The 17,844-nt window shown below is 40.0% G+C and overlaps 2 protein-coding genes and 1 long non-coding RNA gene across 6 annotated transcripts in view; 1 reads left to right on the forward strand and 2 right to left on the reverse strand.

The window, feature by feature from the left end:
- The window catches only part of gtf2ird1 (GTF2I repeat domain containing 1), a 32,582-nt gene extending 28,272 nt beyond the window's left edge, over positions 1-4,310 (forward strand). Inside the window, exons 21-27 of one of the 3 annotated variants that reach the window (XM_023430916.2) lie at positions 173-201; positions 288-335; positions 458-535; positions 1,668-1,860; positions 2,242-2,279; positions 2,378-2,487; positions 2,720-3,236. In XM_023430916.2, the coding sequence (XP_023286684.1) occupies positions 173-201; positions 288-335; positions 458-535; positions 1,668-1,860; positions 2,242-2,279; positions 2,378-2,487; positions 2,720-2,791 (568 nt within the window). In that variant the 3' untranslated portion in view covers positions 2,792-3,236. The other 2 variants (XM_023430918.2, XM_023430919.2) reach the window with 2 other exon arrangements.
- LOC147817697 (uncharacterized) lies at positions 4,304-6,268 on the reverse strand. Its single transcript, XR_015436126.1, has 3 exons — positions 6,114-6,268; positions 5,291-5,386; positions 4,304-5,182 (listed from the first exon to the last, which is right to left on the reverse strand). It is a non-coding gene; the product is annotated as an uncharacterized LOC147817697 (long non-coding RNA).
- Positions 6,269-9,093: 2,825 nt separating this feature from the next.
- The window catches only part of dtx2 (deltex 2, E3 ubiquitin ligase), a 16,367-nt gene continuing 7,616 nt past the window's right edge, over positions 9,094-17,844 (reverse strand). Inside the window, exons 4-9 of one of the 2 annotated variants that reach the window (XM_023430920.2) lie at positions 17,594-17,821; positions 15,307-15,374; positions 14,956-15,123; positions 14,204-14,365; positions 12,602-12,691; positions 9,094-10,638 (exon numbers count right to left, since the gene is read on the reverse strand). In XM_023430920.2, the coding sequence (XP_023286688.1) occupies positions 10,378-10,638; positions 12,602-12,691; positions 14,204-14,365; positions 14,956-15,123; positions 15,307-15,374; positions 17,594-17,821 (977 nt within the window). In that variant the 3' untranslated portion in view covers positions 9,094-10,377. The remainder of the gene's footprint in view (positions 10,639-12,601; positions 12,692-14,203; positions 14,366-14,955; positions 15,124-15,306; positions 15,375-17,593; positions 17,822-17,844) is intronic. The other variant, XM_023430921.2, reaches the window with a different exon arrangement.

The following is a 17,844-nucleotide window of genomic DNA, read 5'->3' on the forward strand; positions in this document are numbered from 1 at the left end:
TGCAGACAGGAGGACTTATTTCCACGTAAGAAATTAATGACTGTAATATTAAACATCATAACTGGAACGTGTCAACCTCCGCTTCCTCACACTTTGATGTTTGGTTACAGTTTTTAACTTTTTGTCAAATCTTTTCATCTTTTAACATGACTCTCACCTTTTCTCTTTGCAGACCTTTTCAAGGACTCATTCCAAAACCAGGTAGGGACAGAATTTAATTCCTTAGCACAGACAAAATCAATATGAATGTCATGTAATATTAATACATTGTTCATCGATTTTATCAGCACCTCGACGAGTCACTTTACTAAAGAAGGCCTACGCCTCCATAAGTGGTGAGTAAAAAAATAAAAAATAAAAAATAAATTGTTGTATAGCATCCTGATTTTTGCTGCTGTCGCTTCATCAGAAACTTTATTTTGAAATTTGTCATGAACTGATTCTCTTCACCTGACAGACGATGATGATATTAACCGCATGGGAGAGAAAGTTGTCCTTCGAGAGCAAGTCAAGGAACTGTTCAACAAGAAATACGGTAAATGGATTGTGTGATAATGCAACTTGACTTTTTGTTACACTGAATTTTGAGCAGCTCCTATTAAGATTTTAAAGACCACGGGCGCGGGGGCCTTATGCAAGAACCAAGGACAGATATATCCCTAATTGGTATTTACTGTAGAGGTAAATTTAAGAGACCTTATTGCAGAGGAACATATCCGTTTAAATTTTATTGGCATGAGTATTAGTTGTAGTTGCTTTAACCACCTCATATTTTACTCATGGACGGCTTTTCTTTAGCATGACATTTTGTAGCATGTAACTTCATATCAAACCATTTCTTCTTTAATTCTGCCTGATACAAATCTAGGATGACTCTGTAGTAATATTTTTTTCATGTCCCCTACTGACAGTTAAATTTGTAATATTTTCATCTGCTGATTTCCAACAGCAAGACTTAATGCTTTACAGTTGGGTTTTTATTTTAATGACATTTATGACATTTTTGTGAATGACTCTTTTCCTTTTCAAGCAAGCTTAGTTAAATGCAAAAGAAATTAGTAACACACACTTTTTGACCCAGCAGGATCCATTCAAGTAAAGCAAGATTCAGGAAAACAGCGAGAAAGGTTTGGGAAAATAGTATGAAAATATTCATGAATGAGGCCAACTGTGTTGCTGCCGGGTTTATAGGTTTGAGGGATTAAAACATAATTCAACATCAGAATTGAATGTCACTATGTTTGCATTAAACAGTAGCATCATTATCCTTCTGCATACTGTTCTTTACATGGGATTAATAGTTACCATTAGCTTCCCTGAATTATTTAAATGAAAATTAATGCACTCCAGGCAAAAAATGTGACTAGTCACACTAAACAAGGAGAACTTAAAATGCATTGAATCACATACAAAATGCACACCTAGTTTTTCAGCACAGCAGCACACACTTATTAGAATAATAACTTGTATTCAGCTCATTTTTCCTCAGGCAGTTCTACTTGCTCTTTCCTGCAGTTAAAAGGAAACTTGAACTTTCTACACACATTTCAAACTTGGTTTGTTTTTTTTTTCCTTTTGTTTTTTTTTTTTTTAGAGCTAGATCTCATCTTTTTGTTCTCCTTTGCAGGTGATCAAAAAGCCTCATTTCTGTCTTATTGTGTGTTTAGGTGAGGCTCTGGGCTTAGATCGCTCCGTCATGGTCCCATACAAGCTAATCCGTGGCAGTCCAGAGTCTGTAGAAGTTAGTGGCCTTCCAGACGATATCCCCTTCCGAAACCCGAACACCTACGACATCGTGTGCCTGGAAAAAATCCTTCAAGCCGCAGATAAAATAATATTCAACATCAAGAGCCAGCTACAGTGAGTATGGAGACACCTAAATATTCAGCAGCCTGGTAGCTGTCACCACGCTGTACATTTCCGTGGGAATTTAGGGTTTTGCTTCTTGGTAGTTAAGCTCATTACAGTTTATTTATGCATTGGATTTAAATCCAGCCTCTGAGATGTCAAAGAATAAATCTTCCTCAACAGCAAATGTAAATAATATGAAACAGTGAATAATATTTTGACACTGAAGCAGTTAAGCTATGATGAAAGAATGGAGGCAAAGACTCCAATCATAAAATTTTGCCTTTTTTTTTTTTTTTCCCCCGTTATAAAATGAGTGTGAACAGTAGGCCAAAGTAATAAGTGTTGTTTATTTTGATTGCATCTCTGACCCAGCTTTTTCCTCTCACACAGGCCTTTTGCAGAAATCTGTAGCCAGGCTTGTAACACAGGTAAGGTGCTGTTTAATTTCTGTGTTCGTGGAGCTCAGTGTTGTTAAACCTTAGTGTTGGCACCTGAAGGTAAAACCAATTTCTTTTTGTGTCTTCAGTAGGAACAGACGCGTCCACCAATCGACGAAAGCGCAAGAGAGTCCAGGAGAGCAATCGAGTACCTGCCTCCTCTGACCTGGGGATATCAACCAATCAGATTCCAGTGATGGTATGTTTGAATAACAAGAGGGGTTAAGTAGACATCTCGTGTTGACCAAACCGTAGTGCACGCAGACAAAGGGAAATATATGGAGGGTAGTATGATAAAATTTTTTAAAAATGTTGCTTTTTTTGCTTCAGGGATCAATTAAAGAATTGCAATGTGATGTATTTACAGGTAATGGTAAACATGATTGTGTCTATTTCATTGGACAAATTTAGTGTTTGCCATGTCTTCTCAGATTTCTCAGAACCACGTAGAACATAACAGAGCTTCTCTGATTTACATCACTTCCCTCAACCCCTGCGCGTGAGGAGGAGGTTGTATGCTTTTCCAGTTTAGTAAAATCGATCTATGAGCCATTAGTGTTGCAGAGGTTGTGGCCATTAATCCGACTCCAGTTATGCAGCTCTTCCTGCATGAGATCCCAAACAGGGTTTAATAAATACAGCTCCATAAATTGGATAATTTAGGATAGGGCCAAAACATGAACAAGGGAGGCAGGAAACACTGGTCACAGATGAAAACATGACGACACATTTTAGCGACTTTAACTTTAGAGAATTGTGATTGATGGAGGACCTAGAACAGGTTGCATCAGGCCGTGCCTTGTACATGATTGTTTTATTGTAACAACTAAAACCTGATATTAAAACTGGTTTTGAGGGAAGGTCAACAACCTCTTTGTAGTAATGAAAGCATTTTCTCCACCATTGTGACTGACTTTCGTCTATCATTGTCTTTCTCTGTGTGTGCGCCTGCAGCAGTGGCCCATGTACATGGTGGACTACAGTGGAGTGAATGTGCAGGTTCCCGGAAAAGTCAATTACTGAAGGACAAACCTCGACTGCGGCAAAGGGATAAAAGGAGTTTGTCAAAGTGATATTCATGACTCTTCCACGTGCGACACTAACACTTTGTCAGAGTGCTAAAGCTTAACAATCTCTCCAGACAGAATACAGGGAGCTGAAGGTTTGACTCTGTGAATGATGTTCTGAGGAACAACAGAATGTATGTGGATCAAAATGTTGCAGGGCAAAAGCTTGGCTTGTTTTCTGTCTCCTGCCTTCACACAGTGCCGGCAGGACAGCTATCAGTTTTTGTTTCCTTCTAAAGCTGATCATGACGATAATAGTTTTTTTTTTTTTGTTTTTGTTTTTTTTTTTAAACAAAGCTGAAGATATTACTCAAGTCATGTTATTTGCCCTTGCATTTATGATGTGTCCATCCGCTGAGTCATGTTGTTGGATCCAGCATTTGGTTGCAATGTATTACTGACAAAAAAAATGTCTTTGATAACGATCTGGTTCCATAATATTCAGATATTTGTACTTTTTATTTATTATATTTATTGAAATATAACATTATGTGCAGGGATGTAAAATACATTATTCTGTTATACTCCTTGAGGAACTATCACAACACTAACACAGATGCTACTAGTCACTCAGTAAGTACAGGTAACCACTGAAATCAAATTAAACAACAGCAGTGAAGTGTCTTAATTAGGTGTTGGGGCGACCACAAGCCATTAGAAATTTAAGGAGACAAAATGGACTGAAAGTTTGCCCAACAGGTAAGAACCTCTGCTCACAGCAGCAGGAAGCACCTGCAGTAAAAACAAGACAGACTTTAGGTAAACAGCCTTTTTATGTTAGAACCACATTAACAATATGTAAAATATCTCATTTAAAGTCAGCCTGAATGTATCATGTAAAGGAAAGAATGGTATGTTACTCTGCGATGACTGTCTCTGGACTAACGATATTTAATATGCTGTACCTTAACGCCAATTAGGCCTTTGAAATAAAATGTGTTGCCTTGCACTTTCATTTTGTTGGAGTTTGTTTCTGTTCTTGTTCGATGTACGACCTACAGGAGGCCAACCACAGTCAATTTATGTTTAAATTATAAACATTTATATTATACAGTATGTAAGATTCAAGTAAGTTTTAAAATTCTTAAACTGCTTAGACTGTACATATTCAATTCCTTGCCATTTCATTCTAGCAGGGTACATTAACATTACATAGTGTACAAAAATAACAAAATTAACAAAATTCTAAATCATTTTTAGAAACGATGGATATTAGTTTTCAGACAGTGGTCTGAAAGGACATCTTCACATAAAGTGACAACAGATATACTGAGACATGGACATGTTTTAGAACATTTGCCTGACTGTGATCCCTTATTTCCATTCAACCACAACCATTGAAGAGCAAATATTTTTGATCAAATGTCTATATTGACTATGGTGTCATCAAAATATGTCCCGAAAAGATCACTACTGTCCTATTAGTGTCTAGCTCTGCTGACCAAAATACATGCCAAAATTTCCACCATACCATTTTGTTCCTGGTAACTGGAATGAAATCCTGCATAAGCAGAGTCTGGAGGCGCCACACGAAATGTCAGGGGTTATTGAAGCAGGAACCCAGGGTCAATCCATAAAACAACGCTTGGTTAGCATGGGTCACCCTCACTTTACTGGGAGCGAGTCCACTGTGAAAAATCTCTTTCTGCCCCAAGACCAATGCAATGAAAAGAAGAGTGGAAGTCCAGTCGAGGTTCTTTGGGTTTTCTTCTGGTTGAAGTTAAGTGCTGTTTTGTCAAATGACCAACCGATGGCAAGTTCATGGTCAGCTGATGGTCACGGGCTTAGCTTGGTGCGATCTGGTGACAAATACCAGGAGTGATTTCACTGTGGAAAGATGATGAGCTTATCAAAGTGAATTGCTGTAATTGAAATTAATTGTGCACTAGGGAATTTGAAGATGATGAAGATAGACATGTCAATCAGACAACATACCCATCTCAGGCTGCAGAGATGACCAGGCACAGCCAAGATCTGATTCAAAGTGGAGGATGCTCGAAAAAAGGAGCTGAAGGACTTAATGTTCAGATTCTAAAAAAAAAAAAAAAAAAAAAAAAAAAGTGTTATAGGCTATGAAACACAGTCTGTAGTTTTATTAAAGTTGAATGGTAAAATAATTTTAATAAAATAACATGGTTTTCATTTCCAGCATTAAATTCAGCCCAACAAGTTATAACAGAGAGAGGGAAAAGAAGGTGAAAAGGTACAAAAATAATCTTGGCTAATAACCTGGCTGAAAAGAGTAAGAGAGAGTGGCTGGATGAAGGCTATTCAGGACAGGCTGATCTAATTGGTGCCGTTAAAGAAAATTACAAGACCAGGTGCCTGTATAACCCTGGCAAATAATAGGTCTATGTGGGAAGGTGATTATGCACAAAAGATACAGATATCTTCTGAAGTTGTAGGTACCAGTTACTGAGTACTGTATTAGCCATAATTAGTGAGGCATATAATGACAAAGATAATTAGGTTTTTTACAGTTGTATGCAGGAGAAACTGAAAGGAATTATTTATCTAACGAGGGAAGAGGGTGACCCAAGGTTTATAAATTGGTTTGAGTGATATAACCGTTCGTGGCTGCTGATGAAAAGAACAGTTGTTGCAATTCAGTTACACAAAGAGAAAAGACACAATTTTCTTCCAGTGAGTGGCAATTAAAGTTAGTTTGAAAGCACATAAGAATTAAAGGTAATAAAATAAGGAAGTAATTTAACATGGAGCTTGCCTTGTGAGACAGGCTCCTGGTTACACTCCCTACCTTCTTTGGGAGGTGGGGAGGAGGTCTTTGATGAGGGTACAGGAGGTCTCTGATGTTAGTGACTTCAAATGAGAGGAGAGGAGACGTCTGATGGTACCGACTGAGGCTGCTGATGTTACTGAGTGGACACGAGGCGGCTGATGATACAGAGTGGACACGAGGCGGCTGATGTTACAGAGTGGACACGAGGCGGCTGATGATACAGAGTGGACACGAGGCGGCTGATGATACAGAGTGGACACGAGGCGGCTGATGTTACTGAGTGGATGGCTGCACATAATCGGTATCATACTTGGTATTTGACCTCATCTTCATAATCTAGAGGACCCTGGTAACTTACCATCACGACACAACAGTACAGTACGGTACAAGTAGTTAGACCAAGTGATTACAATATGACTCAATAGCACATTCGTCAGGCCAAGCCCCGGGCAGCACATGCACATAACGACCTCTTTCTCTACAGTGGCAGTTCCAATCCTCCATGCCATGGACCAATACACAAGCCTGGATGCAGGCTTTCCAGAAAGCAACAAAGATGTGTTTGGATGAGAATCTTGTGAAATACCTGAAGTCTTCATCAGACACACACCAGTATCCGGTACGGGTCCAGAGGGGGAAAGACTTGGTGCCAGTTTCTCCAACTCCTGTACTTCTTCTAATGCCTCATCAACTGCACCTAATCAAATAGAGGCAAATATTAAATCCTTGAATATTTCATGTCAAAGAAAATACTTATATTTAATATAAATTTGGTGAATTAATATAATCCATTCATTTATCTATAAACCAATTAGAACATCACCGTAAATACACATTTAATTCTTGTCAGCGAGCAAAAGAAACAATCAGACATCCCAGATTTCACAAAACCTTAGATGTCAACTGCTAGATGGATTTCTTACATCTATTTCTGGCGTTTAATACATTCACATGTCATTATTAAAAAGTGGAAAAGTAATATTACATTCACCTTACTAACTGATTAATCGACAAAACCCCAGTATTAACATTAGCTACGATGCTGAAGTTTGGTTCTGATTCAAAGCATCTGATTCAGCAGTTACAGGGGAAAGTGAAGCAAAACTTAAATTTAAATTACAATTTTTTTTTTGCACCACTGAATGTTGTGAAGGCGTGTTAGACAACTTAGTTAAAGCCTCAATATTGTCTGAAACCGCTTATTCTATTTGTGAAAACATAAAAAAGGGCAACATCACATATACATACAGACTACATCAAAACAGTTGTAGATCAAAATCCTAGACTTTTCAAATATAGCCTAGATTATCAAACAGATATTTAGAACATTTTAAAACAGTTTTTGTGTGCGTCTCTTTGTGAGAGTGACAGAAGTTATTCATACTGTAGTCAAAATTGTTGACAGCGAGGTTGGGATTTTTTGGTTCACCTGTTGTTGCTGGGATAAAATCTTGTTCACTAATAAATCCAGACTCCTTGGTGCTGAAGTGATGCTGTCGTTTTTAGCCACTTGGCAGTAAGTGATGCAAAAAAAAAAAGACGGAGAATCAGTGGCTCAGTTTTTTAAGTGAAGTTTACATTCACTTTCCGCTAAACTTATCAGAAGCTAACTTTAGCGTTGTCCGCTAGCTTGACTGCTAGCACATGCTACACGCAGCTATGTATTGTAAACACCGGGCTGTCAACTTTGTGTTACATTAACTTAGAAAACAAATTATCTACAGTGTTAATGTCACAGTTGTCATGTGCTGTCGGAGACTTCGTGTGCTTGTGGCATGTACAACAACTGATGTGACACTCACCTGGAGGAGGAAGACAATAGTCATGGTCCAGCGTCGAGCCCCATTTCACGATCCACCGCTTTCTCCGCGTCGCAGTCACTTGTTGCTTGTGTTTGGGTCTGGCGTTGTTCATTTTCTCCGCAGTTGTTCCAAACAAACATTTTTGTATTGTTTGTTTTACTTTCTGCCATTGTAACCGGAAGAGACAGTTCCCAACTTACGGTTTTCGCGCCTCTTCTTCTTCTTCTTCTTCTTCGTCTACTTCTATTTCTTCTTTTTCTTCTTCTTCTTGTTTGTCTACTTCTTCTTCGTCGCCGGAGCCTTTTTCTTCTTCTTTTTCTTCGTGGTTGTACCATGGAGGTATGGATTGTACTGAAGTTGGCATCCATACAATTGCATTGCTGCCATCTAAGCCAAGTAAACGAGAAGAAGTGTAAAGTGTAAATCAAATTTGGTTGTGGGATGGAAATCTAAACTCTATCCTCATGCTTTTTCACATCAATGGTTGTTAATCACATTTCTTGTCGAAATTTAAACGTTCATGCACATAAAGTTCCATGCTGTTCTATTTTAAAGTCTTCAACCCTCTCACTATTTCTACAGCTAAGTATTTGGAAGAGTTTTAATCTTTTCTCATAAGGAGGTTGCTGCATTTGTGGTTTTAACTGTGCTCATCTCTGTGGATTAAAGCAGGCTGATGTGCTGTTAGGAAAAATACTGGGATCAAAATGGAAACAGTTGTGGGGCAGTGTGTTAATGCTGCCACGCCACTGTCAAACAAACCACACCCGCACAGTCCTGATGAAGCAGATTAGCGGAGTGTTTGACTTGTGCACTCTTCATTACTAAAGACGTCAGCAAGTAAAACATTACCTAACTCGTACTGCCTCCTTGGTTACCACCTGAAGTTACTGAAGAGGTCCTACAACTGGCGTTTAAGCCCTGGTTACCCAGTACACAACTAGCACTCTCATGCAGTGATTCCCAACCAGGTATTTTTGTACCCTAAGGGATACTTGGAGTTACTTAGATTTTTATAAAAAAGCACATACAAAGGATATAAAATGTTTATATGTCCTCATATTTGTATTTAGGAGGAAGTGAAGACACAAATAGAACTAGAAACTGAGTCAGCTGAACACCACCTCCTGATCAGTGGATTGGCAATTTTATCTTCATAAAATAAGGAAAAAAAGAAGTCAGAGACAGAGCCAGGATTAGTTTTGCCTTATTTCTTTATTGCAGACATTTTTTTTCCCCAGTTTTGCTTGTATACATGTCAAAACTCATTTCAGTGACCGTACTGCAGTACTGTGAGCAGAATGATGCATGTGAATACAGGGGGTGAGTTTGCAGCCAGTGGGACCATTACCATGCCCGCCACGGCTTTGTGTGTCTCGTTTAATCAAGACGAGTTCAATGACCTTGATTGTCACACTGTAAAGTTTTTTTTAACCAGTGCTTTTTTTTCTTTTTTTAATCTCAGTGATCCATCCCATCTGTTTGGGCAAAAGGATTGAGGTCATCAAGCTATATAAGATGTAACCTTGTCCCGTCTCACATACATGGCAACATTAACTCACAAATTAAGTGACAAAAACAAGGTCTGCAGAAGGTCCACAGGCACGGTGACGGCGAATTCATAACATAAAAAAATCACCATGTGAGTGCTTTAGACATCTGCTTATCAAATTAGTTTTAGGGAATCAAATATGACAATTGATGGTCAAATGTTAAAAAATATACAACTTTATCCTCCTTAACTGGCATTTGTGGACAAGACCTTTTTCATTTTTTCTTTTTTTTTTTTTTTACATACCTTTGTTTGATTCATGTTTTTTTGCTTTATTTACAACAAGTATTGCCCCTTCTCATCAAATAGTATATACTGACTTTGCTACTAAAGTTTCAGTGTGTCATCGTGCTAAACACAAATGTTTTCTGCAGAAACACTTAAATTGCATAACTTCCCAATTTGAAACAAGTTAACTGCCCTTTACCGGGAAATCACACACCTCAGATAAATGCACTGTCAGAACTAAAGTGCTTAATGAGATTTCTATCCCCAGTGTGAGCTGCCATTCTCATGGTAACTGGACAAGGGGATACAGATGAGGCTTTATGGAAATAAAGAAAAAAAAAAGAAACAAATGAAGAAACACAGTCTCCAGTTTGTGGAGGTTTGATAAAAGAGGCTCGGAGTAAGAGAAGCCCCATTTTTCTCACAGTTCAGTCTCCTGGCATGTGTGATGAGAGGGAATGTAGTGGTGCATTAACTATTCTCATCCAGCACTCCACTGTGCGCCCTTCCAGAGAAGCTTCAAGACCTTTATTCAGCTCATTTTCCCCCTTCGCTCACTCAATGAGATTTGGGCAGACGCTGACTTAGACTAAATAATAGACACAGGTGGAAGGAGGTCCGCCCGGCCACAGAGGTGGATTTGAAGGGTTTACTCAGTGGTCAGCAGTGAGTGGTAGTGTGTGAAGCTGGGAGCTGTGACCTAGCTGCTGCTGCCGCCGCCGCCACCGCCGCCGCCTGGAAGTTTGAGGCAGTCCTCTGTCACGCCCTGAGAGGCCAGCTCAGATAGAACATTGTCCAGATAGTTGGGGTCGGGGTAGCCGTGGCCCGACAAGTTGGACATCATCTCCGTTTTGTGGTGGATGCCGTTCCACACCACTGTGTCGGGCTCGCCGGTGGTGCTGGACGTACCCACGGTGAAGATGAGGCGGCGCATCCACGCCACCTTCAGCAGCTCCAGCACCTTTTCAAAAGAGACACAGGCAGAACAATGTGAGGTACGTTTATGCATAGAGCTCAGAGCCGAAACAATTCAACAGTATGTCCATCAACGTAAAATCAATCCACAACTATTTCAAAACTCGATTCACTCAATGAGGTTTTTCTTTCTAGCAAACAATCCGGTTCCTCACGTTAGAATTTGTATTTTGTATTTGTAAATAAAACTGAAACTTATTATTTATTTTGTTTTTCTAGTAAGAGTTGTGGGAGGAAACTGGAGCACCCAGAGAGAATCCACACAAACACAGGGAGAAGATGTAGCTGTAGCTGAAGGCAGCTGGTCAGTTTATTGAAAACCACAAGCTTCTTGCTGTGAGGCCACAGTGATGCCCTCTATAAACCCAGAGTAATAGTTTGACATTTTGGTCCTTCTTCAAGGCCTGAATTCTTTTGAGCTGTTCTTCCTTAATGGCCTCGTATGAGCTTTTTCTTCCATTAACTTCTCTGCCAGTTCATCAACTTTTAAAGTTTTTCTTTTGTTGCATAGTTCCAGCTCTGCCATCTCTTGAAGACAGGCCTTTTAGTGTAAGTAAAAAACGAGGACGACTTCTTCAGATATTGGTAGACATTTTTATTCTGGTTACTGTGGTTGGTCATCAACATCTTAGCTATCAGCAAAAGTTGTTAAAACACATTATAATTCTGAGAGACCTGGTTTAGTTAGAAACATCCGACTGCTTCAGCTTCTGTATCAGAAATGATCTCCGCAACACACATATGAATATCACATGACCATTAACGTACACTGGGCATGCGCATCCCGGTGCAAACAGGAAGCAGATTGTCTACTCTGCAGTTGGTTAGCTGCAGAAAATACTACGAATGAGGGACAGCAAAGGCAGTAGCATTAAAATAAAGACTGTAGCTGCACAACAGCTGCTAGCAAAGACAACGAGGTCAGCAACACTTGTATTTGAGGCTGATCAGACCCGATCAGGAGGTAAAATGGCTCTGTTCGTCCAGACTACAATGTAACCGCCGTGTTTTCAAACTAACACGGGACCAGTAGCGTTTCCAAAAGTCTCAGTTTTAGGGGCTCAAAAACGTGTGTGTGGACAGCGAGTCAAATTTACCAAACGCGATGCGATTTAAAACTAAAACGTATTAGTGTGGCTGTAGCCTCTGTTGTTAAAGGGATGTACAGAGCGGTGGGAGCTGCCATTACAGGCAGACACAGACATAACAGCCGACAAACAAACAATTCAGCCGAAATGGGATTATGTAGTTAAATCAGGACAGACATGCTGCCTAATTGATGGAAATGAACAGTGTTCCCTAAACGCTGCTCTGATTTTAACCAGTGAAAAAGCTCCTGCAGTTTCCCGCACTGTGGGACAGGCTGTGTGTCCGATACGGGGTATTTTCATTATTTCAAATCAGTGTTGTACAAGGAGCATCACATCAGGGAGTCTGACGGTGGAAGTGAGTCTGAGGCACAGCACAGAGAATCTACAACTGGAATAATTTAATCCAATTTTCCATTAGTGAATTACATCAGAGATTATTTATAAAAGCTGAAGTGTTCAGATGCGGTTACCAGCAAGGGGGAAATGAGCTGCTAATTCACCATGGAAACAACGCAGCTTTATAATGAGCACAAAATGTTAATCAGAGTAACACACCTCGACCCTGATGGAGCATTATAAGGAGTCTTGTGTTAATGGCAGTGAGCTGTTTGCACCTGATGCGTCAGCCTGGTGCCTTTGGCTCGACTCTGCCTCTGTGCTCACACTGATGAAACACTGTGACTGGCAATATTTGTATGAGCATGACTCCCCTGAGTACAGATCTTGATTGAGCTGGAGGTGGAAACTGACACAGGTAATGGACATGTTAAATCTCTCTATACTTCTTGCAGCATATACAAGTGGCTGTAGTAGTGATTCAAGCTGAGCTGTGAGATAGAAAAGGGTGTCGCTTTTTACCTTCCTGCCCTTGTCGTTGTCTGGTAGAAAACAGAAACGAGGGAATCCTCTACAGGTGTATGGCTGTCCTGGGTTGGGATGCTCCGGACCCTGGTGGAGGAAGACAAACACTGACTGATGAATGGAAAGTTATAAAGTTTAATACTTCACATCAGCTGGAATCATAAAATAATCTAATAACCAAGCTTTTGTAGGTTGATGCAACATAACAGCTCGATACAAAACAGGTTAAAGTTCTTGTAACTTTAGATTAGTGGCTTATACTGCAGTTTATCTTCACTCGCCGTTACAGCAGGAAAAGAAACCAAGGCTATCCCAAAAGAATAATGAAGGAGGTCGTCACTGTGAACTCTACACAAAGGGTGAGAGGAGAAAGCTCCACAGCATCAATCTGTTAGAAGTTTATTTGGAAATCCCTGGGTATCACTGAACAAGCTTCAGTCCAGACTGCAGTTTGCCCTCCAGTCATTTTCTAATATTCGGCTTTACCCATTTAAAACGGCGTTCCATGTAATGAACTGTATTGGCCCGAAACATTAAATGCCCTTTTCTGACATCTGGTTTCAGACACAGACTTTTTGAGGATACATAATACTTCCAGACTATTCTTGCTGGGAAACTTTCCTTTAGATACTATTAGTCCAAGGAGAAGAGAGTCTTCATCCTTAAAGCTTTTCCTCTTGTTGAAGTGAAACATGAAATACTTTTATTAAAGTGGAACTTAAATCCCACATTTATGTAGCTTGTCTATCAGCCACATACATCAGTCGGGCTCAGTGAACCGGCTTGAATGATTTTCTCTGGCTTTTTAGCCAGTGACGCTGGTGATTCTTGGCAGCTTGATAAATTATTTGGTCCCCGGTCCATTTCTGCAGTTAGGACATCTGAAAGTGCTTTTGACTTCTTTTTAACAAGTGCAGAATTAATTTCCTCTGTGGCAGCAAGACATTTAACATGAGCCATCAGGAATTGCCATAGGTTAAACTGGGCTAACTAAACCCTTCTACAGCTGACTAACTCTTAACAGACACACTATGAGCAGACTTGCAACTACTACTTTTCATGTGAGAAAACCATGTTACACAAAATATTAAGAGCAGAGTATTTTTACATAGTTTAAAATGTGTTTGGAGGGGAACTTTAAAAATCAAATAACCTAGAGGCCAATGGCCAGGTTGTTATCGCCTTAACAATATTTTTTTTGTTAATAAATAAACACAAATTTTTAGCAAATTAAAGCAAAGTCGCACTGCTCTGAGAACAGCAGCTTTCTCCTCATGGATGAGACATTAAACTCCAGGAAAGCATAATTAATCCTCCTCTAACGGAGAAAAAAACAACTGTTTTTCTGTTTTCTTTTAGGTTCAGTAGGAGCCTGGAGGTATCATGACTGCTGCTGTAAATCAATGTGCTAAACACGAAAATCAAAATGGAGGTTAAAAAAAATGTTGGGCTGGATTGAACAATAAATTCTAAACACGTGGAGGGAATAATGAAATTCTTTCGCACGCCAGATCCGGTCCCTAGGGCCAGTATTTTAGATCTCTGCTTTTGCATGTATTTTCAGGCACATATTTTATCTTGTCAAAGCGACAGAGGTACCTGTATGCCAGGAGGTATGCTGTAGATAATCTGGATGGTGCCACAGTCTGGGTGGCCGGGCAGTGACTGGGCGATGCTGTAAATTTCCATCTTGCCTTTGGGCTGCGTGCCGGTCTTCTCTCCGTAGATTGTCTTACACGAGGGACACTGCAGGCTGCCGTCCTGAACACAAAACACAACCAGAGAGCCTTTTAAACACGACCAATCAATACAAACCAGGTAAGTGCTGATCAAATATGCATTGATCCACTGATGAGACTTTTGTTTTGCCATTCCCTCTTTCACCAAATCACCCCTTCGCTGCTGTGATCAATAAGTATTCCAGTTACAAACTGTACAATATGTATGGAAAGTGTTGTGTTTATTTGGTGGTTAGTTTATTTTATACTATAGCTTAAATAAATGCTCCTAGAATAAATGACTACAAGCATTACAAGAGAATATTCTGGGCAGGAAAAGAGCTGTTGACAAAATGTTGCATAAAAAAAAAAAGTTGTTTTAAAAGGACAATTCCGATGTTTTACCATGTGTTAGCTCATTTGCTGCTAATGACACACACTTTAAATTGCTATCAACCATTTTCTAACACTAGTTTAATCGCCTCATGAATGTACTGCCTCTTACACAAATGCTTTGTCAGATGAATGCTACAGTTGTGTCGTACTTGAAGGCAGACTTCCCAGATCAATCAGTGCTAAAACATCGTTACATCACCGTATAACTTCGCAAACAATTTGCTCTGAGTTCAGTACCTTTGTTCCGTTGTTGTACATGGCCAGCATGCAGAGCATATGCAGGGTGTGTCCACATTTGATGAATTTCCCCACAGTGTCTGGCAGGATGCTCTGGCCCCCCTCCTCCGTGGACGGTGTCTCGTAGCCGGATGGATTGGACAGTTGATCCATGCAGATAATGCAGTCCTGGTGTGGACACGGGGAATTTGTGTTTAGTGTCAGTCAATAAATAAAAATGTAATTACTCTTCTATGTTAGGGCCAGTAACAGACACATAACACTTTATTGAAATTCTTTGCTGAAATTTGCACCGTGGTCAATTAACAAAGACCGCAAATAAACCATCTGTGGAGTTGTCCAAACATTTACCTCATCCGGCACGCCAGCCACCACCTCCATGTAGCGCTGAATCACTTCCTCAGGTCTCTGAGCGGAGGCTGGAAGAGTGACAAAGCAGAAAAACAAAATGATGAATGAGCTGAGAGAGGCCAGATAATATAAGGACAAGTCCTACCACCTGCCATGGAGAAAAAAAACAAAACAAAAACACACACACACAAAAATGAAACTCTGGTGAGATGATATGAAATGATCTTCTTCACAACATCAAGTAAATCACAATCTCACATTGCCATATAAACGTTGTATTTCTACTCCTCTAAATAGTCAAATTAAGTGTCTGGCTAGTTTCTGGCTAATCAAACATCCTAAAATGAAGAAATGGCTGAAGTAAAACATGCAGACACACATGCTGCAGAGCCACAGAGACGATCTGAATCCACAATAACAGGATGAACCATTCAGTGTTAATGAATAATGACAATGAGCAGCGTGAGGGATGGATAGACACTTTCTCTCCCACACACACACACACACACACACACACACACACACACACGAGTGTCAAATCTGTTTAGGAAAGAAAACTCTGAAAGTGAACTAAACATTCATCTTCAAGCGTTTATTTTTGGGGGGTTTTATTACACAAGAGAGACTCCATTTAATTCCAGATATTCAAATGTTAGGAAGTTGGCTATTTTCTCCCAGCTGAAGAAATAAGAAAAAGAATATGAATATTAACTGATCAGTTACCAGACATGAATACTTTTTTTTTTTTTTTAATGTCTGACGTGTCCACTGTCTTTTTCTAATGCAGGTATTCAGGTTAGGAAGTGGCAGACAGTGTGAGTGGAGGAAGTGTCATGACAATGCAGAGATGAAAGAAAAGGGAAAAAAAGAAAAAATAAATTAAGCAGAACTACAGAGGCAGCAATGAAAAGAAGCTCATTATACAGATGAGCAACAAAGCATGGAAGACAATTTAAATGAGCTGAGCTGCATCAAAACACATACTGTGCTTTTTTTTTTGTTTTGTTTTGTTTGTTGATGGCCAACAAACAGCATTAATTAATTTATGGAGCGAAACCACTTTGATGTACCAAGTCTGACGGAGAATATGATGTACAGTATGTCTAAAGGTTGATTGCAACGAGCTGGATATTCACTGAACTCAGCGCTAATGATTATTTTCATCGTCAATTAATCGAATGTTTATTTTCTTGATTAATCAACTAATTGTTTGAAAAGATATTAAATTTACTATAATATACATAATATTCTCACATTTGAAAAGCTGGAATCATCAAATACTTGGGAAGTTTTGCTTAAAAAATGACTTAACCTAGATTTCAACAAATTAATTTGCTGTTGATTGACGCCCAGATTAATCGACTATCACCACAGCAGTGGTTCCTGGGACATGTGACAGATCGGTGATGTCTTCTGCCCCAGAAGTGAATGAACCATCCACACAATGATCTGTCGATGTACAGATGGGAGACAAATCAAAGTAAAAACCCAACATAAAGGCTCTTGGTAGGGTGTTGTTCCACCCCGAGCCTCGAGAACAGCTTCAGTGCTTCTTGGCAAGATATTCACTCATTTTAGTTTTTCTATTTTTGGTTGAGGAAAACTCCTGTTCAGGTGGGTTTAGATCTAGTGTTGTGGCCTGTACAGAAGTATCTGCGTTTGTTATGTCTCTCCACTCACTCACTTACATTAGTTTGTCACCCATCTGTACATACAGTAGACATGTGGTTAAATCCAAACATGAAGGTTTCGTTAAACAGCTTAATGCTAGATTTGCACAGTGTTTGCACTATTCCACATTTTTCAGACTCCCAGCATCTCTTTCTGTTACGACGGGCAGGGAGACGCTAAAAGGTTGTTTAAAAAAAAAAAAGAAAAGAAAAAAAAAGTGCTGCAGCTCGAATCACTGAGGGCTGACCAATAACTATGGAGATGCAAAATTTTATGGCAGGTAAGCAGCTGATGTTGACGACAACAACTGGAATGAAACTGGAGGTGAGAGCAGCAGAGAGGACAGAGTTGCAAGAGGTAGTCTGGTTTTAAAAAGTCAGTTTACAAGCCTTATCTCCTTATGTGATAGTTGCACAATATGCAGTTGCAGCAGCACTTTTTTTTCAACTACAACAAAAGTGGAGTAGTGTGAACACGCCCTACGAACACTTGAAGACAAATGAAAGTGAGTTGATGCAGGATGAAATGTTCCTCAAGCCCGTGGTAATGACAACTGGACTAAAAGAGAACGGTGGAGAAAAAGAGGTGGAGGAAGGGCAGGTGGCGTGGTAGCTACCTCTCCTGTGCTGCCTCTTTGCTCTCCTAACTGAACTGCTGCTGCTGCTGCTGTTGCTGCTGCTGTGGGGCTTGCTGGGCCTGCTGGCTGGGGGGAGGAGAGGAGGAGGAAGAGAGAAAGGAGCAGGTTGCTGCTGCTGCTGCTGCTGTAGCTGCTGCTGCTGAGGGAGGGGGGCAGTGGTGAAGTGCACGCCGAGTCCCACTGCTGACATCAAAATGGAGGCCATGCCTGGAGTGGGGTAGGGTAGGGAC

This window comes from Seriola lalandi, unplaced genomic scaffold (genome assembly GCF_002814215.2).
Source record: "Seriola lalandi dorsalis isolate HSWRI2012SDOR001 ecotype SW California unplaced genomic scaffold, Sedor1 jcf7180002054914, whole genome shotgun sequence".
In the NCBI taxonomy this organism is placed as follows: Eukaryota; Metazoa; Chordata; class Actinopteri; order Carangiformes; family Carangidae; genus Seriola; species Seriola lalandi.